Source organism: Aphidius gifuensis, linkage group LG5 (assembly GCF_014905175.1).
Source record: "Aphidius gifuensis isolate YNYX2018 linkage group LG5, ASM1490517v1, whole genome shotgun sequence".
NCBI classification, from domain to species: domain Eukaryota; kingdom Metazoa; phylum Arthropoda; class Insecta; order Hymenoptera; family Braconidae; genus Aphidius; species Aphidius gifuensis.
In genome coordinates, this window is record NC_057792.1 from 15,894,821 (window position 1) to 15,919,776 (window position 24,956).

A 24,956-nucleotide genomic window follows, 5' to 3' on the forward strand; every position below is an offset into this window, starting at 1 on the left:
GTTTATTCAACTTGGCGTGTCAGTAAAACATGAATACGCCCAAGTGATTGTAATAAATTCAGGCTACTTACTTTTTCTATTATTATTTTTTTCTCATTCAATTTTTTTTTACCTTCAATTTACACACTGATGATAAATATATATAGCTATTGTTCATATTATTTAAAATTATTTTTAATATAAAATAAAATAAGAAAGGAATATTGAATATATTTAATATATAGAAATATATATTTTTAAATAAAAATGTATAATATTAATCAGAGCCGCACCTGTTGGAGGTGATTGTATCATAAAATGCGTGTGTGTGTGTACAAAATCTTTGAGGCTTGAGGCAAACATTTGACACTTCATTAATGTGTGTGTGTGTGATCGAGATAAATTACTACTGATATTGAAATTATTTGCTACATTACTATATGATACTTTTTATTATTTATATAATAATTTTCTTGACCAGTTGTCCTTGAGTTTATAAATAATTTATCTCTAAAATTAAATTATTTTTTTATTTAAATTATATATATATGTTTTTAATTAATTATTAATTTTAAATATAGTTGTTTTTATTTTTAATTATATTGAAATTGATAATACTTTTAAAAAGTTAGCACAAACTAATATAGTGTTTTACATAATGTTTTGCCACCTCAATATTAAGTTAACACAACTTCTTTAATAATCAACTTATTCTTATGAACTCTCGATCAAAATTATGTGCTTTTTATGTGTTTTTATTATAGGTTTAAATTAATTTTTTATTCCAATTATTTTTTATTTAAATAATTTTTTTTTGTAACAATGTTGTGCTAGCTTGATATTAAGTTAACACAACTTCTTTAATAATCAACTTATCCTATTGAACTCTTGATCAAAAATATGTACTTTTTATGTGCTTTTATTCTACGTAGTGAAATAAAAAAATTAATTCAAATGTAGAATAAAAATATATATATAATTTTACTCGGATGTTTCTTGTATACAATTAAATAATTGTAGAAATGAAAAATTAAATTAATCATTTTCAGCAAAACTTTTCGATATTTCTTATCGAAGAAAATTTGATAATTTTAAAAAACAAATAAAAACACTAATATTAAATCATAGTGTTATAATTAAAATATAAAATGAAACAGAAAAAAAAATACATAATGCTTTCTATTGATAAATACGCAGCTTTCACATTTAATTTTTAAATTAAAATTTTTTTTTTTCTTATCTCTTTTATTCAGTCACATCCTGTGATGAATATTCTAAAATATTTTTAATTCCTATGTGAGTACCGTTCAAAAATAAAAGAAAAAAAAAAAAAAATTATAATCTTTTAATTTTCTCTTTTAAAAATGATCTCTTAATTCAAGACAGCAGCTACAGTTAATTAAATTCATTGCAACATCTACCAAGTCTGTATAAATAAATAATATTCAATTTGAAAGTTGAGTTTGTACAAAGAATATCGATTAGCAAACGTAGGCGACAATAAAAAAAAAAACCATATATTTAATATAAATAACAATAAATTAATTCAACAACAATTTGCAAGATAAAATTATGAAAATTAAATTAAAAAAAAAAAGCTCAACAAGTATCACAGTGAGAGACAAGTGAATTATATTTATAAATTATTAAATCACCCGTCAATTGAATAAAAAAAAATTTATCAATTGTCATAAACAATTGCTGATTAAACAATAATAAATAATCATTGACATAATTCATCAATTAATATATCAATAAATTATTTTTACAATTACATTGACACACATAACTTAATTTTTTTTTCTTTTTATTTTTATAAAATAAACATATATATTTCTTAAAGAATTTAATACAATTCACCTATTTGTGGTTAATGTTTTTATTACAATCACCTGTCTATTTTGTTCTCGTGGTTTATTTTAATAATAAATACATATTTTAATAAAATTCACGGTCTAGTTGTGCTTTGTATCAAAATGATAGACAGGAAATAATATTGATGAAAATAAAATGTTTTTATATCCCTTATTGTACTATTATAAGAACGAAAAAAAAAAAGAAAGGTACATGACCCCTTTGGCATTAAAAAGACAAATGATTTTATCGAATGAATAAAATATACATACTCAAGAAGAAAATTATAATACATATAAAATTGAGTCTATTTTCAACGCAGGCAATAATATATATCTTTAGTTTAATGTATATTGTTTATTGTTATTATTAGTGTTTAATATAACACAGTGTTTTTTTTTTTTTTTTTTTACATAATATTAAGTATGAATGAAAGGAAATTCACGATAGGCAAAATGCCAGGTCATTTTATGAATAATTTGTTAGACAAGAAAAAGGCTTGTTTATTAATATATTTATATATTTTTTTTTTTCGTATTTGTCTAGTCATTATTGTTATATATTCAAAACAATATATTAACATGCATGTCAATGAGTGTATTTAAAAATTAAATTACCAAGAAAATTATTTTATTAAAATTAATTCTATTATCAATTGATTCATTTTTATGATAATTTTTTTTTTCATACGACAATCAGTAGTGTGTTAATTAATAAAATTGATGACGTTATAAAATTGAATTAAAAAAAAAAATATAAATAGTGTAAAAAAATTATTGAAACTTTTTTTATCAACATCTGATTCATTTTCTTGTTTTTTTTAAAAAAAAAATAACACAAAAGCTGTTGTAAATAATTGAATATTTTTTTTTTTGTAATATTTTTATTCTTTTGTTTATTATTGTCAAGGTAATGTACACAATTTTGAATAATATTCTTGGTAATGATTTCATTATCTAGTCAATGACGTGAAACCTATAGCAATGTCAAAAAAAAATTGTGCCACATGTTGACTGTAGTGCAATTCAAGGTCTCTTTGTCTCAAGATCTTGGCAAAATAATAAACAAAAAAGTAAATGGTTTTTAAATTTATATAAACAATTTCGTCGGTATAATCATTGATGTTAAATCAAACGTCACGTGTTATTATCGTTAAAATAATAAACAATGCTAAAACATTAGGGTTTATAACATCAGGAAAAATATATATTGACTGGTTAATGTACAGTGAATTTTTTTTTACATTTTATTTCAAGCATCGTTTTATTATTTATTCCTTGAGGGGTTATTCTGCCAACTCGGGAATAAATAATTGATCATGACAGTATATATATATGTATTTTATGTCGATGAATTTAATACGTGTTGACCACCACGAAGCATCACACACACAAAAATATATTTTAAATATTATCTTGTTAAACATTTTTCATGTTAAAATACATCACTGAATAATACACTTTTAAAATATAATTTTAAAAAAACGTTACGCCATGTGGTAAATGCACACGCGTCAAAAATTCCATAAATATATTTTTTTATTTTTTTGATCTCCATTGAAATTGAGCTTGAGACGGTATAGCCATCATCAAGATGTTCACTGAAAAATATATTTTTATCTCCAACAAAAAATACTAAAACATTTTTATCATTTTAAAATATTTTATTTAATTCATCCTCGATGGAAGATAATTTTTTTTTAATTATATTTTTTTAATTTACATAAAATTGTTAATTAATTTTAAATTAAAATACCACATGACTGTGGAGAAAAAAAAACATCATTAAAGACATCAAATATACCAAAATAAATATACATTTTTATAATTAATTATAAATTATTTTCAATGGTTGATTTTTAAATAGAAAATTTATAATATTAGCTATCAACATTAAGAGCTTTCTTTATTATTAAAAAAAAGTTTAGAAAATTCAGGGGCAATATGTTCACATGGAACAATCATTAAAACATTAGCATGATTAAACCACAATTACAAAGTGATGATGTAGTTATTTTGAATATTTTTTACTCTCTATTTTAATTGAAAAAAAATAGATAATAAATGCAGCGAAATCTGTGATGATGCAGTATCGATTAATGGGTATATATGAAGTCAGGATTATTATATGAGCACTCATTTTGTATGGCTTGATGGGAATGGATCCATATGAATATATGAACATCTTGCATGAGTAAAAAATACTTGGATGCATTTGCAAATATTAAATGATAATTTTTATTTAAAAAAAAAAAAAATGTAAACTGATTTATATATTGGCAATCGACGCATATTTTTCTTTATCAATATTGCATTAACGGAATATATATAAGTTGGATTATTAAATAAAGATTAAATATATTTATGTAAATATAGCAACCCTTTTTTATGATATTTATATATTTATTTTTTTTAAATTCAGTGTATGAAATCTGGGTTAATCGGCTTTTGTATTACTGTACATTTATTAAAGATTGACAGTATAATACTCTGTCTTGTTTTTATATGAATTTTTTATTTTTTTTATTTTGTGGGAATTTATATGTGTGCATGCTAATAATGCTGCACATCAAAGATCAAAGTTCTCGAATTGAAAAATAAATGAGATAAAAAAAAAAAATTAATTTTTGATTGTTAAATAATATTGGGGTTAATTAGGAAGATGTTAATATACATACTGATTATTTTTATTTTCTTTAATTAAACATAAAAAATTGAAAATTAATTGCAGAAAATATTTAAAATAAATAAAAAATTTATTTATCATGTGTTTTTAAATATTTTTAACATGAAAAATTTTTATTTAAATTATAATTTTAGTTAATATATGTATAATATAATAATTTAAAAATTAAAATAAAAATCTTGATAAGCCCTTTAAAAGTTGGTTATAATAAATTGGAAAGTTAAATAGCAAAACTAGATATACATATTTTATAAAATCTCTCTCATCGTAACTGATCCTATAAGAAATCGTTATTTTATATACATATATATTAATATACAATGTATAAATGAAAATCATTAAATTGATCTCATTAATTATGACCATATATAAATTGTGACGACCTTGCAAATGATCAAATCTGATAATGATGAGTAATGGATGGAAAATTAAATATATGTGATTCACGCGAGTTATAAAACATTTCTCTTTTTCATTTTGCAATTGCATATATAAATTAAAAATAAATAAACAACAACAACTTGAATTAAAATAAATAATTATATTCGTCTAGACTGATATAATATAACCTTTCTAATTTATTATATTCAATTTAATGTCACCAAAACTAGCAAAAAATTAAATACAAATTATTAACATAACATGATAATTAAATTAAAAATTATTTAATATAATTATTTATATATAAAAAAAAGATAAGAAATAAGAAATAAACAATATCATAAATTATGAAAATTTGTGTCGCATATTTTTGTGTTAATTTTCAATACTACCACAAGAAATTATAATGTAACATTGTATTAAATTTATATATATATTTATCATCTTAATAATTATTAATAATGATGAAAAAAAATTAAAAAATATATACATCTTTAACTAGTAATTTTCAATATACGCAATTCATGACATCCATATATGTTTTTATTAAAAACACTAAACATGATCAATGTTTATTTTTATATTATAATCTTGTTTAATATTTTATTATTTTTTTTAAATAGTGTATCATGTTGCTAGAATATATAGAAGTAAATTATGCTTACTTGAAGCCAATATCAATGTGTATTTATATTTTATAATCACACGTAAAATCATGTATATACCATTTGAATATTGCAAACAAAGATTTATCTATGAATTTATATTAATATTTTATTTTTAAGTTAAGCACCTTTTTTAGACAATTTAATCAAGGCTATTAGTTAACACGTCGTGAATGATATTAAATTATTTTATAAATATAAATTAATAGCTGTTTTTTTTTTTACATGAATTTAATAATTAAGGTTTTTTAAATTGTCCAGGTGGCTTTGAAGCTGAGTCATTTGATTATTGATTTTTTTAATAATTTTTATCGTAACTTTGTGACTAAGTATGAATCACTGATATTACTAATCAGTTGAAATATTTATTTATTTAATTTATTGAAGTTTAAATATGACAAATTAAATATATATTGTTTTTTTTTTATTTATGAGGCAATTAAATAGTCAATGTGTCAATCTTCATGATCAAGATTACGTCGAAATTGTGGTTTACAAGATGTCTTTGAATAATCTTGATCTCTCTATATAAAAATATATATTTATTTTAAAAATGTATAGATGAAGGAAATAAATAAAATTATTTAAGACTTTAACTGATAAATTGCAAATAATAAAAATGATAAATATATGAAATAAAAAATATTCAAGTTGATGATAAAGATTGACAATGAAAAGTTATAAATCAACAAATTGTGAAACAAACTTACGGACATTGATGTCATATTTATTTTTTTATTTTTATTATTATATTAGAGTGTATGTAATATCATTTACGATCACATTTGTTATATCGTCTAACGATCCAACGAAAAATTTACCTTTAGCTCATGTATCCTGTGGTTTACGATCTTGCAAATTATCGTCGTTTTCCCGTTGCATTTAAAATCATAATTATTATTATTATAAAGATATCAATAAAAAATATAAATAAATAAACAATATGACAAATTAAATATTATCATAAATACAATAATCTATAATAAAATATTTTTTTTATAAATAAATATAATAGACATGTAAATAATTTTTTAAATATAAAGCATAGATCTTTTTTTTTTTGTTTCATCTAAAAAACAAAAATCTTATAATTATTTATCACAATGATAATTATTAATTTTAAATATTGACATTGAAATTACTTTTAAAGGATAATTTTACTCACTACAACATGAGAATATTAAAATTAAATAAATAAAATAATAATTTAAATAAAAAAAAACCGCGAGAGAGTATAGTGCATAGTAAAAGGGAAAATAAAAAATATAGTCATGAAGTTGTTGGTTGTTGGTGAGGCTTATATATAAAAGAGAGATGAAACGACATGGACGACGATCACGAGGATGAGTATATATATATATTTAATTTTTTTTTTTTTTTATTATTTTTTCCAACTGAGGGAAGAGGGCATCGCCCCGACCGTGACCTAGCCACCGCATCTTCTCGTACAACTTTTTATTTTTTTTATTTTTTTCTCGTTCCTCTTTTATGTATATGTACACTCTCTCTCTGTCCCTCTAAGATGCAAAACGAAATACACCTCTTGGTCCTCAATGCACATATACATCCTTTTTTAATCCTTTTATATCTGTTGTCATTTTTTTTTCTTTTTTCTTTTCATTTTTGTCTCGCTATTTTCATTTTTTCTTATTCGCTCTTTTTAAAAATTATTTTTTTCTTTTATTATTTTTATATTTACATTTTTATTATTCTCACTTACACTGTATTATGCATACGCAATCTACATACATAGGTAGACATATAAAAAATATATATGCTCACTTAAAAAAAAATTTTAAAAATGCAACTATATTCGCCTGGAAAAATATATAAATGTTTTAATTTTTTCGAAATTATTTTACTACGAGCTTTTGTGCAATATAATTTATACACTTTATGCTACTGATTTGTATTTAAAAATTTTAAGGCATGTCTTTATTTATCATAAGCATAAAATTCTTTTTTTTTTTTTTTTTATAAAAAATATATTTTTTTAAATTACAATTATTTAGTAAATTAAAAGTTGAAATATTTTATATACATTATCTATTTAGAGGAAAAAAAAAAAATTATAAAATATTTCAAAATAATTTTTATTTTTTAATTTGTATATATTTTAATAATATTAATTATTATTTTTTTTTTTTTTCATTCACGGTAATTTGATTATTTTCATTATAAATTTGCGGTTAAACAAATCCCGTAATGCCATCGGTACTCATTGCGGTGTTGTGGTAGATAAATAATACAATTCAAAAATAAATATAAATTAAACATACAAATTTTAATAATAAAATATATAAGAAATAAAAAAATCAAGAAAATATCTGATTTTTTACGGGCGCACAAGATGAAGAAAAGATAAGATCGAAATTTTTTTTATTTTTTTTTACATAATAATATTTTTTTTTTTTTATTTGCGAGATCATCGTGCTGAAATTTTTTGGGCATTAAACATAATAATTTATAGTATATATTTCAAGAGTATAAAGTACTCAATAATAAAGAACTCAAAAAAAAATAATAATATTATTATTGCACGTTTCAATAATCAGGCATATTGGATATTTCAACTCGTTGCATTATCATCAAAAAATAAAATAAAATTTTTTAAAAAATATTACGTTGTGCTGAAATGATTAACCGAGAATTTTATATTCCCCCGGCAATAACACAGCAATAATAAAAATAAATAAAAAAAATTCATTGGCTAAAATTCCGGCAGTCCATTTATGAATCTTTTTTTTTAAATTTTTTTATTGCCAATATAATTTTGATGTCCAAATAATACAAAAAAATAAAATTAAAAAAAAATTAATATTACACGTATTTGATGAAAACTCAAAATTAAATATAAAAAAAAATAATAATATATAAAAATTGATAATATATATTATTTATAAAAAATAAAAAAGTTTATTTTTTTTTTTTAGCAAGTTGACTTTGATGTGACTCGAATGACTGTGTGTAAAATATGACAGAAAAACAAATATACGCAAACACGCGATAAATCGTTCTAAACCGTTAAAGCGACTACTTTTATCATGTCTCAAGTCTGAGGCCATCGATTTACTGTTATCAAGGCTTCTTCTTAGATCAACAATTTTCTTGGTAATAAACTGACAGTTTATTTATTTTTATCTTTAAAACTGGAATAAATAAATTAAATAAAAATTTTTTTAATTGTAACAATTAGCTGAATCGAAATGATGTATACAAAATATATTGATTACACTCTATCGTAGAAATTAAATTAAATAATCACAAGGACAAATTAAATTTAAAATAAATTTTCAAAACCTGTTGAATATATATTTACATAACAATAAAATTCTAGATAATAAATCAATTTGACAAACTAACTTAATTAAAAAAAATTATTATCATATTAATTCATAAAAATGTCAAATAAAAATTTATATTTTTTTATCCTCACCTATATAATTATTATTAACAAAAATATTTCAATAAAATATGATAATATTTTTCCAGAAAAAATGTAAATGTAATTTCATCAATTTACTTGTATTACAAAAAATTTTTTTTTATAAACTAAAATACCTTGACCCTATCGACAGACAAACACACACAGATCATCGTAATTTTTTTCTTTTATTTTCCAATAATCATGTATCACGAATAAAGAAATTTATTCACGTGTAAAATTTAAAACAAAAAAAAAATAAATAATAAAAATAATAATGAATTTTTTATTTTTTTTTTTATTATTTAATTTAATTTTTTTTATCTTGAAGAAATAACAAGACAGCCTCGAGAACAGAGATTTAGTGGGAATCGATTACGTCCTGAACAGGAATTATATACGTAGAAGGATGGGCCGGTTGTGAAGGGCTGTAATCAACCAAACTCACATGTGTTGAATAACAACAAGACATTGGTGTTTAATAGGCTTATTTGTGTGCGTCAGTTTAATACGATGCGTTAATAAAAAAATGAAAAAAAAAAATTACAAATAAAATTCAAAATACATGGATGATAAATATTTGTTATAAAATTTTTTTTTATTTTATTTTAATAAGGGTGCCAATTGGCTTGTCTATATCAGCTATGATTTACACCAAGTCGTTAGTTTGTCTCATTCGACAGGTATGTTAACAACCAATCAAATCAAAAATAAAAAATATATCTTTATATCTTTTTGCGAATCAAACACACACCTCTTAATCTTCATATCCATATGATATTTTTTTTATCATTTATTTTTATTCACAGGTATTATATTTCGCTTGTTAAATCAACAAAATATGTCGCTCTAATAGATCCTGATCATTTTTTAAAAATTATTTACAGTTGATGCGATCTGACCGTGACAACCAGATCAAGTAGAATTATGACATTATGGTCAGACAGTAAAAAAAAAAAGGAAAATAATCTCAAAAAAATAGCCAAGTTATTGAAAATATATTTTATGGATTTTTTTAATAAATAAATGTAAAATTTTTTAGAAATAAATATTGATTATATTTTTAAGTCACTGATGATTGGAGCTAATAATTTTTTTTTTTATCACTGGCCTATTTATTAACATAAATTCATTTTTTTTATTCGTTATTTTCTATTTTTATTATTTTTTTAATGGCTTGACATTGATAGTCAACAATTGTGAATATGAAAAATAGATGTATCTGTTTTATCGATAATCAAATCGACCAAGCAAATCGAAATATATTGACCAATTGAGATACTGAAAATTATTTCAATCATGATGAATATATACTCGTTTTTTTCTTGTCTTTTTTATATAGTGTATATATATTTTTTCGTCATGGATGCAGTAATACGCATAACCTGTATTATAAAATAATACATAAATAAAATCTCTCAACTGCTTGTTATATTGTATTATATTATATTTGAATTGTGTATTTATTGGCAAGAGCAAAAGAGGCGTTAAATTGTCTTGGAAGAGACCTAGAAATCGCGAGACCAGAAAATAATAATTTTACTATTTTCACGCTTCAATTAATATTATTTTTATATTATTCAAATCATTGACACACTGAGCTTTAAATTTTACCATAATATAATTTAAGATACCTACTTTAAATATTGTCAGTTTTTCATTGCTTATATAACAATTATTTACAACAATAAAAATAATTTTTTTTTGATATTTAGAATAACCACTATTGAAAAAAATTTCATTTACAAAATAATAAAATAAATAACGGAAGCAAAAAGTTCTGACAGAACAATTCACGCCAGCATCAATGTAATATTATCACGAAATAAAAAAATTAATCACAGTAATTAACTCACCTGTAAATTAATGTTAAATATTTTTTTTTTCAAAAACTTATTCATAAAGTCATTAAAAAAATTCTTTTATTTTTTGTATTTTAAATATTTTTTTAAAAATAAATCTACAACCACAATAATAATATTATTTTTAATTTTCATTAGTCACGAATTTATCCAACGATTTCATCAGACAATGAGCAGACATACAAAAAAAAAAAATTATAAAAAAATGAATATGAAATAATTGATAGTTTTAAATAAATTTCTTTTTAAATTATAATTTTTTTTTTTGAGCATAAAATTATAAAAAATTGAATAGTAAATTAATAAAAATTGCTACTGGATTATATTTTTTTATTTTGATTATTTTATTTCATCATGAGTTGAATTAATTTTGACAGTTATCCATTGATTTCTATAAATTAAAATGTAAAAGCTATTTTTAATATTATTTTTTATTCGTCTCAAGTTTTAAAATATTATTTACACAATTTTCATGTTGTTTTAATTGAAAATAAATAAAATAAAAAAGTACCAGTATGTAAATATGAAAAAAATTAAAAAAATATCATTATTATTTTCAAGGTTCTTTAATTAATATATAAGGACGTTAAAAAATTTATGCCTTTGCGTGATAAAGTACAGAAAAACCTCTGTATTTATATTTTTATTTAAAAAAATAATAATAATTTTTCTTTATTATTCACCTTCAATTGTCTTTAAGTACTATCTTAAAAATAATTTTTTTTTTAATTTTAAAAACTTAATCAAATAACATATTATTCACTCTCAAACATTTTCAAGATAAAAGATAATTTTATTTTTTCTTTTTGATAAGGATTACTTGCACGATGAAAATTCTTTGGTACATAGTGAGAATCTTTCTCATTGCAGCTCTTGACGATAACAAGTGTTGGCGAGAAAATTTATATTTTTTAAAAAATAAATACAAGAGGAAAGAAACACGTAGATCTTGTGTATTTTTTAAAAAAAGTATTGAGTAAAATAACTTTGTAAATTCGTTGCAATATACCCCGATATATACAAAAATAATAATTACTATCTTTTTCGATTAGAAAAAATATAAAATATTACTTTTAGAAATAATAATTTTTGTAATTTTAATAATTAATAAATGTCATTCAATTTGTAATATATGTTTTTATAAAATAATTTGAAAGTTGTGTAGTTGTTGATTTAAATTAATACGAAAACAACAACATTAATTTTAAATAATTGTATATTTATTTATACACTAAAGATATTTCATCATCGTCAATCATTGATTTAAATTATTGTAAAATTGATATTTTTTATATTTTAATATAAACTAGACATTAACACGTGTTATGATTTTAAAAAAATATATCAGAAATGTGATGACATGTTGCAATAAATGAAAAATTTCTACGCCTTTATATTTTCTATACTATCTAATACAGTTACAATTTTTAATATATATATTTATTAATTTTCTTTATAGTTTAAATATTATTTAATTAAATTTTTTTTAATAAATTAAACAAGTTTAGCTTTATTATTAAAACTTCCTGTTAATATTTTACAGAGGCTGAAAGTGTAGGATGGACACGTCAATCCAAAGAATCTTGATACATTGAAGAGAAGGAGGAGAATAATTATTTGCAAAAGAGGAGGAGGTTTGTAAAAATGCCATCCTCACAAGTACCACAAGCCACTGAACGGCGTAACGAACGAATGGTATATATATTTAATTATCAATTAAATATAAATTGCATATTTTAATTAATAATAATTATTATTAAATTTCGTTTTTAATTATTTTAGATGACCCATGAACCACCAAAATTAAAAACAACCCTAACAACACCACCAAAACAAGCTACAAATCCATTACAATTTGTTAAAGTTGGACCATGTTCATTGTATCGTTCAGCACATGAACAATTATCAAAAGTTGATGAAGTTAAAAAAGTTAAACAAGAAGTACGTGAAGAAGCTGAAGAATGGCAATCGGTAAGATATAATTAATTTTTTTTTTTCTTTATAATTTATATTGTAAAAAATATAAATTATATTATTGATTTTTTCTAAAAATTAGAATTTGGACAATTGGAAAAGTAGCAGAAGGAAGAGACAAGAGCATATTATTGAAAGAGTTGTTGAAGTTAAAAAACTTGAACTTGAAGAACATGATAGACAAAGAAGACGAAGTAAAACATTTTCTGAAATGATGGAAGAACGTGGTAGTAGAGGAAGAAAATTAAGTTTGGCAATGTATCATGAAGAAGATTCAAATGATTTAAGTGATCTTGGTATTGGTACAAGTAGTGGAAAAAGTTCAATAAGTGGTGATACACATGATGATACACAAAGTGTATTAAGTGATAGAGACAGTGAAATTGATAAAAATAATTCATTTGATAATACAATTATTGAAAATAATAATAATACATTATCAACAACAATTATTGATGATACACAAACAGAAACAATTAATGATTTTAATAATGATAATGAACAACGTGAATATGATTCCGGTACAACAGCAACAATAAGTTCACCTGAACCAGAAGAATATACATATGAAAATGCAATACGTGGTTATGTATCAAGAGTACCACCAAATTTACCAAGACACTCAATTATTAATATTAATACACAGCTTGATAGTAAAAAAAATGGTAAAATAAATATATTTGATGATAAAAATTCATCAAATAACGATGATAAAACATCAATAATTAAAATTGATATACATAAACGTCGTGAAATATTTGAAAAACCAACAAAAATTATAAATAGCAATAATAGCAGTAGCAATAGAACAACAAATGATTTAACAAATTCAAAAAGTATAAAAGAAAGATTATCATTTCTTGAAAAACAAAAATATAATAATGATGAAGATGATGGTGAAGATGAAGGTGAAGATGAAGACGATGAAGATGAAGATGATGAAAATATAAATAAAATAAATAGATTATCTGGTGATATGAATTCAATACGTGAACGTTTAACAAATTTAGAAATAAAAACATGTGAACGTGAAAATAATCTATTAAATAATAAAAATATTGATGAATTATTAATGGAACCAGTTATACCAATACGTAAATGTTTATCAACACTTGAAAAATATACAACAAGTAGTGATGAATCAACATCATCTGGTGTATCATCAAATATATGTGTTAATAATATTACAAATGATAATGAAAAAAAATCAATTGATAAACAAATGATAAATTTTAATAATAATAATAATATTAATAATGATAATTTAACACCAAGTGAAAGAAGTTCATCACCAGATTCTGAATATCGTGCATCACGTACAGCATTTCATAGAAGTTTAGATTCACTTGATGCTGATGCATCAAGTGGTCCTGATACATTTGAAAGAGTACAAAGTCTTGAAGAGCTTGATTATGTTAGAAGATATCCTGGCTCAATATCATCTGGTGAATTATTAAATGATACTGATAGAGAAGATTCTGGTATACATACTGCTGATGTTAGTTGTTCAGTTAGTCAAGCTGATGAACCAATTGATGATGAACATATTGATAATAATACACAAAAAATTGAACAACATTATCTTTATGGAATTGCTGAAACTGAAATAACAGATACAAATGATAATTATCAAGATAATAAACAAGATCAACAGGTTGATAATGATATGCAACTTGCAGTTATAAATGAGGTAAGTTTTTTCAATATTACTATTATTATTAAATAATGCTTTTATATTAAAATATATTATTTATTTAATGGTTGTGGGTATAATGTTTAACACTTGGTCTTGGTATTTTTTTAAATTTATTATCCAGGATACTGCTGTTACTGGAATCATGTCGACTAACAAATCTCATCTTGATTATTCATATAAATCTTCATCATGTCATAAAACAACAAATGGTCGTACAGTTATTTATCAAAGTCCAAGAATACCACCACGTAAAAATCCACCAATTAATGATAGTATTAAATTAAATGATAATAAACCATCGAAAATACCAACATCAACGAAAAATAATAATAATTCAACAACAACGACATTATTATCAACATCAACAACAAGTGAAAAAAATAATTTACAAGAAATATTTAATCAAAAATTAACAAATAAATGTACGTCGATTAAAATACAAGATGATGATAAACAAATGGATAGAAAAAATGTTGATAATTATTGTGAAAGAAGACGTACGATAATTGAGGTATGCGAAAAAATTATTGTACCACAGGGTGAAACATCACCGACAATTGTCACACCATTTATCATGGTTGATGATGTTAGAAGCAATGAACAACAAAAATCTTGATTGCATTGATTATTATTTTTTATTTTTATCATCAAGACCGGTTGTTCCATTTATATTTATCAAGATTACATGAAAATTCATAAATCAAGATTTGTTAATCGATTTTTAATTGGATTTTCTTGTTTAAACGCCTTTTCTAATTTTTTTTTTTTTGATTAAACTACAACTCAATTTGTTGATATTCATCAAATTATTCTAATATATATATTTTCTTGTTTATCTTTTTCGTTTTTTTAATTAGTTTATTCCTTGACAACGTAATTATTAATTTTTTCATGTTAAAAATATAAAAAGCTATCGATAATTTTTGTTTTAATAATTGGCAAATATTCTTGTGTAATTTTCTAAATCGAAATTTACAATATTAAATTGGAACAACCGTGTTTTATTTCTTTAATTTTGCTCATGATTATTTGTAAATAAATACAGGCCTATATTATTCAGTAAAATAATTATTTAAAAACTGCCAATAGTAGATAAACCTCGTATTTATCCAGTTGAAAAATAATTATTAAAAATGTAAATAGAGCAATTGTTTAGAACTTGCTGACATGAAGAATAATAAAAATTAAAAAAAAACAACCACGTAGATTATATTCAGGATAATATTGTGATAAATACTGGAATTGTCCTCCAAATCCTCAATTAATAATTTACTTTCTTTCCTCACATATGTTAAAGAGGAAATTAATATACATATAAATCTGCCAATGTATTTTATTTATTTATTTCAAGGTGTATTAATGCTTAAAGCATAAATTATAATATTAGTAGGTTGTTGTCATAAATTGTAGCAACCTTATTAAATAATAATAACTACTAAAAAATATATTCTATATATAAAGAAAATAAATTGTTTTTTTTTTTTTTTTTTTGTCATCTTTAATTATTCATTAACCTGATAATAATTTTTAATAAAACTAATTTATTATTTTTTAAATTAACAATTAAATTTAAATTGCAAAAAAAATTGTATGCAAAAAAAAATATAATAACAAGTTATTTAAATGATCTATAAAAATAGTAAAAAAAAAAATAATGAAAATTATGTTTTTTACTATCTTATCAAGTGATAAACTTTGGTCTTTATTTAACGACATTTTTTTTTGTTTAATTTGTTTAATTTTATCATTTAACATCAAGATTTAATATTCATATTAATTTTTTATTGTAAAAATAAAACCTCTATGGAGATTACTGAATAATCTGTTGATTAAAATATTGATTTATTAATCAATATAATCAGCTTTTAGAAAAAAAATTACATAAATAAATAAACAAAACGAGGAAATTAATAATCATCAGTGTCATCATTATTCAAAACTATGATATCTATGAAATAATAAGGTACAGCAGATGTTGTTGATATGTTTTTTTATATTTTTATAATTATCATCATCACATGTTGAAATAAACAAGCTATTATTTTTCCGGCATATGCTCAATTGCAGCACGTGATGATACTGCGTTTCACACTTGCATGATTTATTTATTTATTTATTCATAATTTTAAATTTATATATACTTTAATCTTGCTATTGTCATAAATATATATTTTTTTTTTTTACAATTTTTATGTAGATGTTTGTGCTGCTTATCTTATTGTTTGGCTTTTTTCTAATTTATTGACACACGACCTTCATTAACTTCCATTTGTCATTTTAAAAAAATACAACACATTGTCAACATTTCATTTGACACTTAATAAATTTAATAAAAAAAAATTATTGTTTATTTTTTTAAAAAAAAAGTAATTTGTTTTGTTGAAATTTAGATGATGTTTTTATTTATTTATTATTTTTTTGGTTTGAATATTTTTTTGAATAATAAAATGCCATGAAATTGGACAATAAATCAAATTGCATGCAATTGTTAGTATGAGATTTAAATCTGACACACCTGGAATTTGATTAGATCCATTGAATGAATCCAGAAACTTTTATAACTTTTTTTTTTTTTTAAATAAAAATTTGCATAGAATGTAGCGTTACGAAATTATTTGTGTTTTGAAATGAAAAAAAAAGTAAATAATAAGAAATTTATGAGAAATGTATTTTGATGATAATCTATATTTTTTATATATTTTTTTTACGTTTGTAGGAATCGATTGTTATCGGTTGTGGGGACAAGGAAGTCGATGAAACGTTGGTTGAGCTGCCAGTTGAAATAACGTCGTCAGTCGAGCAAGAAGAAGTACCACGAGTTTGTGAGCTGCCAGTTTCAAGTCATACTGTTGAATCATTAATTTCAATAAACATGCCAATTGATATTTCATCAACAAATAATCATGATAATATTATTGATAAAATTTGTGAAAATGAAATTAATCATTTAAATTTTAATTCACCAATTTTACAAGCAAATATCATGAATTTTAATGAATCATTGACGTCAATGTCTCAACAAGTGAGTTGATTATTTAAATATATTTAATTTTCATTATTTAAAATTAATTAAATTCATCTAAATAATATTACATTATATATATATATTTTTTTTACAACTCAACTTAATGTTGAAAAAGAAAAAAAAAAAATCCAAAATCATTTTTAATATTTCCAACTGATAAGAAATTTTTTTTATAACTCAATGAAGGTTTTTTTTTTTTTTTATTCAACGTAAGATAACAATAAAAAAAAAAAAAAAGTGATAAATCTATAAATAAAAAATATAATTTTTTATTTTCTTGAAATTAATTATAAAATATATATTTTATAAATTTATTTTTTGTTTCGTAACAGATACCTCAATATAATATGACCAGTGATGAAGAAATAGTAACAAGTTTGTCATTTCCACTGGGACCACCAAGTACAATTGAACCACCAAAAGAGAAACCACCACCTCCACCAACTGATTTTAGTGATGATGAAAACCAACAAATTGAACCATTAAAACGTTTAAATTCAACACGTCGAATTAAAAAAGAATTACGTACAAGACGTTCTGATTTTCTTGGTATTGAAGGGGTAAATAAATCATTTAAAATTAAATATTAATAGCCACTTAGCATAATACATGTGTCTTATTAAATTATATTTATGAAAATATTTAAATTTAACAGATAAACGATGATGATTTGGAATTTAGTTTGGCAAAACCACCAAATATGGCATCAATATTAGCTGAAGAAAGAAGAATCGAACAATTACATCGTCGTTCATATGATACTGATAGTAATTATGAACAAGATTCAAGTCATGAAAGAGATTCTGGTGTTGAACTTGGTCAAGATTGGGTTAAACAACCAGTTAGTCCAGATATGTCACAACATAGTCGTCAAAGTAGTGAACCATTTGGTGCAAGTGTAACATCATCTGAAGAAGATGAAATAACTAAAAAAGAACGTGAAATTATTGAAGTACTTGAGAAGGAAGAACAATGGCGTTATGGAAATGATCGTGAACAAAACAGGTAGAATTATAAAACAACAAAACAAAAAAACAAACAAACAAAATTATATTAAAATCATCACAGTTATTGGAATATCTATCTTTTCACTTCTACTATTCTGTTTATTTCATGCTAAAATTCCAAATATTATCTACAAATTTATTTATTAATATTAAAATATTTTCTTTATAATATTATTATTATTATTATCGGTGTATGGGTGCTATTTAAATTTTTAAAGTAGAAAAATATATATATTGTTGTAGAATGTTAAAAAATTTAATTGTCAGTTAAATAAAGCTATCTTTTTAGGATAAAATTGCTTTCTTATTTAAAAAATAAACTGACTTTTTGCCAATTTCCACAAACTTTTCTGTAATTACTTTTCTATTTATTTCAAAAAAAAAAAACTTTGAAATTATAAAATAAATGTTAATAAAATAGTGTTTAAATATAAATGAAAAAAAAAAAAAAAAAAAAATTATGTATGGTGATGGACAAGTTGTGAAAGTATTTTGGAACACAGTGACATCGGTGAGAAGCTAGCCCACAAGCTTCGTAAACTTGAGGAGGAAAAAATGCAGTTGGAACGTGAACGTGCACATGAGACTGAGATGCAACATCGTCAAGAAGAAGAGACAATGCGAATGAATGATGAGAATACAAGAATAATGGAAAATACTGAAGACATGTTACGTGAGGAAGAACAACAACATCAACATCAACAACAAGAAATAACAATGCAAATACAAAAAATTGAAGAAATTAAAATAAGAGATGAAGAACAAAAATTGAGAATTAAAAATGATCAGTTACGAATTCATGATGAGATTATTGAACAAGAAAAAAGATCTGTTGATATTCTTAGACAAGAAGAAATAGCTAGATCAATGGAAGATCAAGAAGTATGTATTTTAATAATTTAATTTTTTATTATTAAATTACATTTTACCAATTGTATTAATTAATTAATTTTTTTCTTTGATAGAAAAATATTTTAACTGCAGTTCAGTATAATAACGATGATGATTATGCAACTGGGGTAAGTTGATTAATTTTTAAAAATTATTCTAAAAAATATAATATAATTTTGTAAATAAATAATTTTATATTTTAAATATTTTTTTTTCAGGAAGTACTACGTGTTGAGCGTGAATTACTACAACTTGAACAAGAAGCATTAAAACGTCAAAAAACAAATTTAGCATATCGTGAACAAAAACAACAACAACTTGCTGAACAACTACAAGAACAGTGGGCATCATTGCAAGATGTTGCTCATGCATCACCAAATAATTCAAATCCAACATACCAGAATATATCTGCCTTGAATTATCGTTCATCCATGCCAAATTTACAACTTCAAGATGTTCAACAACAACAGCAACAACGTAGACGTCCACCACCACCAGCAAAACCACTTAGATTGATTGATCAACTTCAACGTGATGCAACAATAAGGTATTTTATTATTTAAAATAATTTTAAATATTAAAAATAATAAAATATAAGCAAAAAGTTAATTGTCATTTGGTAAAAATGTTCTCCTCCAATGGAGTGTAGCCAGGAAATATATGTACTATTAGATTTGCTCTTTAATTTCCGGTCTGTTCATTCATTTAACAAGTGACTTGCATAACACTCGACATCGTTTTGCTTGTATGTGCTTTTTTTTTTAAATCAGTTATGTTAACTTGTGCCTTCTGAAATGTACAGAAATAGCAGAATTCCATCGGCTGATAATATTCCACAACAAGTTGACACTTGTACATTGAGACACAGTGTTTCTGTTGCATCAATTGTTAATTCTGGCCAACAACAACAGCAACAACAAATGAGTAAACAAACACTTCAAGCATTAAGTGCTGTTCCAAGAACAAGAATTGTCAAGAGTGATCAGTGGGTACAGAGAAGAAAAAGTGATGGACCAAGAGTTGTTCAGGATTTTAATTATCAGCATTGGCTTATTCAGGTAAATTTGTTATCTCGTTTTTTTTTTATGCTAAACTGGGTTTCATTGTACAAATTTTATTGTTATATTTTAAATTAATTTGTTAAATAATTAGTTGAATGATTTTTTTTTATATTTTTAAATATTTTAGTTACAATTTTTTTTGTAGTTATAATATTTAAATTATTCAACGATGCATTTATTATTTAATTTTATATAATTATGTTGTTATTTAGGAAGCAGAACAGCGTAGAATTGCTGAGAAAATTCATCGTTCACCTGTGAGAAAATCACAACAACATGTTACGGGAACATCTGTTCCGTACATTGCAACTCCAACAAGGTCTGATGGTAAACCGTTACCTGATTCTATCATTCAAACACTCACTCAAAGAATGCAAAATAGAGCTCAAGAACGACCACAAATACGTAGAAGGTAAATAAATATATTTATAAACTTTTAAAAAAATTATTAAATAAACCAAAAAATACTTTAAACTAATTATTTTTTTTTTAATAATAAAGATTAGAGCACAGTGTTAGTCAAGAACATTTGCCAAATGCTCATCATGGACCTCAACATGTTGCAATGATGCATCAAAAAATTAATCAATCAACAAATTCTTCTGCTATTGATTCACAAGAAAAAATGCTCAGCGTTAGTGGAAAAAAAAAATGCTCACATTGTGGTGATGAATTAGGTAAATAATAATTTTATAATAAAAAAAAAACAGCTTTATATAGTTTTATTTTTATTAATTTAGGACGAGGTGCAGCAATGATTATTGAAAGTCTTCGTTTATTTTATCACATGGAATGCTTTAAATGTTGTGTTTGTCACATTAAACTTGGTGATGGACTCATAGGAACAGATGTTCGCGTACGAAATCACAAACTTCACTGCCATAATTGCTATTCAAGCGATGACGGTACAAAAAAAAATATATTTATTTAACTATAATATTTAATTACAATAAATAAATCAATTTAAAAGCAATATAAAGCTTTTTTTTTTCTATTAATTAAAGTTATTATTCAAGTTATTAAAGTCAATTTAAACTTGCAGGTGTCAAGTTTAGCTGTGTGTAGATAAAATATCCAGTCTTATGGGGGATCCAAGCTGAAATACTTGAATATATAGTTTAACTATATTTTTTAAGGCTCATATATCAAATAATAATTGTTCTTTTTTTGTTTTAAATTTTAATTTTATCATTTTTAAAATGAAAATGTCAATGTCGTGTACATAATTAGTTAAATAAACAAAAATTAAAATTGAAAACAAATAATATTCTATTGATGTAAATTAATATACAAAATATTCCAATATTTCGTGTAAATAAATTGTAATTAGTTTAGTGGCAATTAAAGTATCTTATTGCTGATAAATTTAACGAAAAAAAAAAAACAATTGTGTATATTACTGTAAAATATATTTGTGATATTTATAAAAAAAAAAGCCTCAACTATAACTACTAACAGAAGGTCAAGAATAAATATTTTCTCGTTGATATTTTTTTAAAATTAACAAAAAAAAAAAACGTCAAACGAAGAAATATATTTTAATGTTTTTTTCATTATTATTTTGTTTCTAACACTCGTTGTTTATTGGAATAATTTCAAATCACGATTTATTATTAATATTTTATAAAAGGTAATATTATTTTAAATATATTATTGATATAATTATTAGTTGTAAAAAGAGGGAATAATAACGTTAAATAATTTACAATAGAAAAAATTAATTTTCTTTTTTCTTTATTTGTTTTTGCAATTTAAAATATTGCAAAAACAATAAAATTTATTGTTTTAAATCAAAGTGTCAAGTTAATTAATTAAAAATAGATAAATAATTTTGTGAAATATATTGTATAATGTCATGTTTCATGTTAATAAATAAATAAAATGAAATTTTATATTATTATTTGAAAAATAAATGTTCAATAGTATTTCAAAAAAATAACCAAATATGCATTAATTTATTTTCAATGATTTTAGTTATATTTTATAATTAATTTTTTAAATATTTCAGAGGCTATCTTAATGGTTTGATGAAGAAATGAATGAGTTACATTGTCCCAATGTTGCTGAGAATTAATAAAATTCATAATGAACAAAATATTCGATAGTTGATTGATGAATAAAAACAAGTACTGATTGAATTTTTAACCAGATGACCTTGATACTTGCAAGCATTTATATTCTATTTTGAAAAATAATAATAAAAAAATAATTGAGTTATTGAACTTGGGATCAATACAAGTTAATTTTATCTATTGGTTTTTGGTATTGTATATTTACAAAAGCTTCAATTTTATCTATAAATAGATGAAGTTATTATTACACGTTTTTAAATTCATCTTTATTACAAAGTTTAACGGTGCAGAACGAATTAAAAAATTACAGAGTGGGCGATTGAGTATTTAAAACGAGCTAGACATCAGGTCCAGTATTAATTTAACATTCAGTCTCATCTCACCCAACGTCAATAAATATTTTTATAACAATTAAAAAAGTTTTTCTATTCAAATTGTGATAATTCAATTATAACAACAACAATTGTTTATCTATAAATTATAAACAAAATAAATAAGTAAATTAAAATTACAATGCAATTTCCAAATTCGTAAAATTAATCTTTTTTTTTTTTAAATTACAAACACAGTAAAATGAAAATTCATTGCTTTCTATTTAAAATATTTTACCGTATTTATCAACAGACCGAAACAACCGCTAATTGTTAATTATTCTCAGTTATATTTTATTTCGAAAAATTAACATCAATATACCACTACTTGATCTCACTGCAGAACAAAAAATAAAATATAAAAAAACAGTTTGTTTTATTTTGTTTAAAAAATAATTAATTTCAGAGACAATATGAGTTTACGTTGGATACAAGAAAATAAAACAGCACCAACATGTGATGAAGAATCAAGTGACATTGATGATTCAGCTACTGATGATAGTTATGATTCAAATTCATCAAGTGATGAAAAAAATAATAACATTAAAAAAACAAGAATAAAACGTAATACAACAAGACACTCAACAACAACAGTGACATTTGATGAAAATGGGTTTGTAAAAATTAAAAATAAACTTTAATAAATATTAATTATTCAATTATCAGTCAATTAGATCAATGAGAAAATTAATTGACCCAGTTTAAATTGATGAATCAATTATAATTTCAATATTAAATTTAACTGAGAGAAATAAAATTAATTATTAAATGCTTAAATGCTTAAAAATATAATAGTAATTTAATTTATCTGTACAATTTTCAAGTGTGTAAATTGTAAAGGCTTTATATTAATTTTTTAGGAAAGGTGTTTATGATACAAAAGACATTCTTGAAATAATACGTCCTTGTGTTGCTTGGGATCCTCGTAAATCAATTCAAAATCCAGCATATAAATGTGAATTAATTAAATTATTTTGTCGAACTGGTTATCATCTTTCAATTTCACCAGCTGGTCGTGTTCGTGGTGTTATCAATATCAACGATCAAATTGGTAACTCTTTTATTTACTAATTTATTGCTTAAAAAATTTATATATTTGTTTTATTATTCAGGATATTTTCAAGTATTTAATATTACCCTTGGAATAATTAAAATTAAAAATCCAGAAACTGGACATTATTTGGCATTTAATAAACAAGGACATTTATATGGCGAGGTAAATTTTAAATTACAATAATATTTATCATCAAAATATATTTGTAAATAGCTTTTTGAAAAATTATAATTTTATTGCTGTGATTGTTCATCACAAGATCATCAATCAACAAAAATATTTGAGTGAAAATTGTTTTTTCTAGATGAAGGAGGATAAAGACAACACCGAGTGGGAACAGTGGAGTATTGGATCATATGAGGCATTTAGATCTCACAAATATGCATCAGAAGGATGGTGGCTTGGACTAAAAAAAAATGGAAGAACAAAACCAGGAGGAAAAACTGTCTGGGGACAAAAAGCAATCCAATTTTTAGTTATTGGAAAAAGCTAATAAGATCAGCAGTAAAAATTCATTGATCATGTCGTTTTACAAATTATTTATTTATTTATAATAATTATAACATTGTGTCACTTAATTACAATGGAATTCATTTTTTTTTATTTAATTCTTTTTGGAATTGTGCTATCTGTATTGTGCTGATGATGATAATAATTTCACATTAAATTTATAATTAAAATCTTTAAATTTAGTAAAAAAAAAATTATTAAAAAACAGAAAAAATAGTGAATTTATTTCGTTTTTTTTTATGGTAAAATTTAAAATAAAATTTACAAACATTTAGATAATTTTTTAATTTAAAATTATATCCAACTGTGAGATTTATTATTAGATAAATATATAATTATTATTTTTATTAATATCAAGCACACCTGGCAGTAAAAAATATGTAAATTATTTATTGCAATTTAAATCTTTGGTAATTGCTAAAATATCAATTTAAATATCAGCAAT

General features: G+C 22.6%; 2 protein-coding genes across 8 annotated transcripts in view; both read left to right on the forward strand.

Moving 5' to 3' along the window:
- Positions 1–22,195, forward strand: part of LOC122857855 (transcription factor SPT20 homolog) — a 46,744-nt gene extending 24,549 nt beyond the window's left edge. For 2 of the 7 annotated variants that reach the window (XM_044160293.1, XM_044160291.1), the window contains 15 exons: positions 12,394–12,545; positions 12,633–12,821; positions 12,907–14,514; positions 14,642–15,031; positions 17,237–17,542; positions 17,878–18,105; positions 18,201–18,550; positions 19,032–19,434; positions 19,518–19,571; positions 19,662–19,990; positions 20,246–20,501; positions 20,717–20,916; positions 21,006–21,181; positions 21,245–21,409; positions 21,547–22,195. In XM_044160293.1, coding sequence (XP_044016228.1) covers positions 12,495–12,545; positions 12,633–12,821; positions 12,907–14,514; positions 14,642–15,031; positions 17,237–17,542; positions 17,878–18,105; positions 18,201–18,550; positions 19,032–19,434; positions 19,518–19,571; positions 19,662–19,990; positions 20,246–20,501; positions 20,717–20,916; positions 21,006–21,181; positions 21,245–21,409; positions 21,547–21,569 — 4,728 coding nt within the window. In that variant the 5' untranslated portion in view covers positions 12,394–12,494 and the 3' untranslated portion in view covers positions 21,570–22,195. Of the gene's footprint in view, positions 1–11,718; positions 11,820–12,393; positions 12,546–12,632; positions 12,822–12,906; positions 14,515–14,641; positions 15,032–17,236; positions 17,543–17,877; positions 18,106–18,200; positions 18,551–19,031; positions 19,435–19,517; positions 19,572–19,661; positions 19,991–20,245; positions 20,502–20,716; positions 20,917–21,005; positions 21,182–21,244; positions 21,410–21,546 lie in introns of those variants that run through there. The other 5 variants (XM_044160298.1, XM_044160297.1, XM_044160294.1 and 2 more) reach the window with 4 other exon arrangements.
- A 743-nt stretch (positions 22,196–22,938) lies between these two features.
- On the forward strand, positions 22,939–24,508 carry LOC122857856 (fibroblast growth factor 1-like). The gene is made up of 5 exons (XM_044160299.1): positions 22,939–23,073; positions 23,354–23,560; positions 23,808–23,998; positions 24,060–24,163; positions 24,306–24,508. The coding sequence occupies exons 2-5, from the start codon at positions 23,361–23,363 to the stop codon at positions 24,492–24,494; spliced, it is 684 nt and encodes a 227-aa protein (XP_044016234.1). The 5' UTR covers positions 22,939–23,073; positions 23,354–23,360; the 3' UTR covers positions 24,495–24,508.
- The last annotated feature ends 448 nt before the right edge of the window (positions 24,509–24,956 follow it).

Excerpts from the sequence above, each read along its gene's own strand:
- LOC122857856 (XM_044160299.1), top strand. The coding sequence starts at position 23,361 with ATGAGTTTACGTTGGATACAAGAAAATAAAACAGCACCAACATGTGAT. Across the intron at positions 23,999-24,059 it reads CAATATCAACGATCAAATTG|GATATTTTCAAGTATTTAAT; the intron begins GTAACTCTTTTA and ends TTTATTATTCAG. Across the intron at positions 24,164-24,305 it reads AAGGACATTTATATGGCGAG|ATGAAGGAGGATAAAGACAA; the intron begins GTAAATTTTAAA and ends TGTTTTTTCTAG.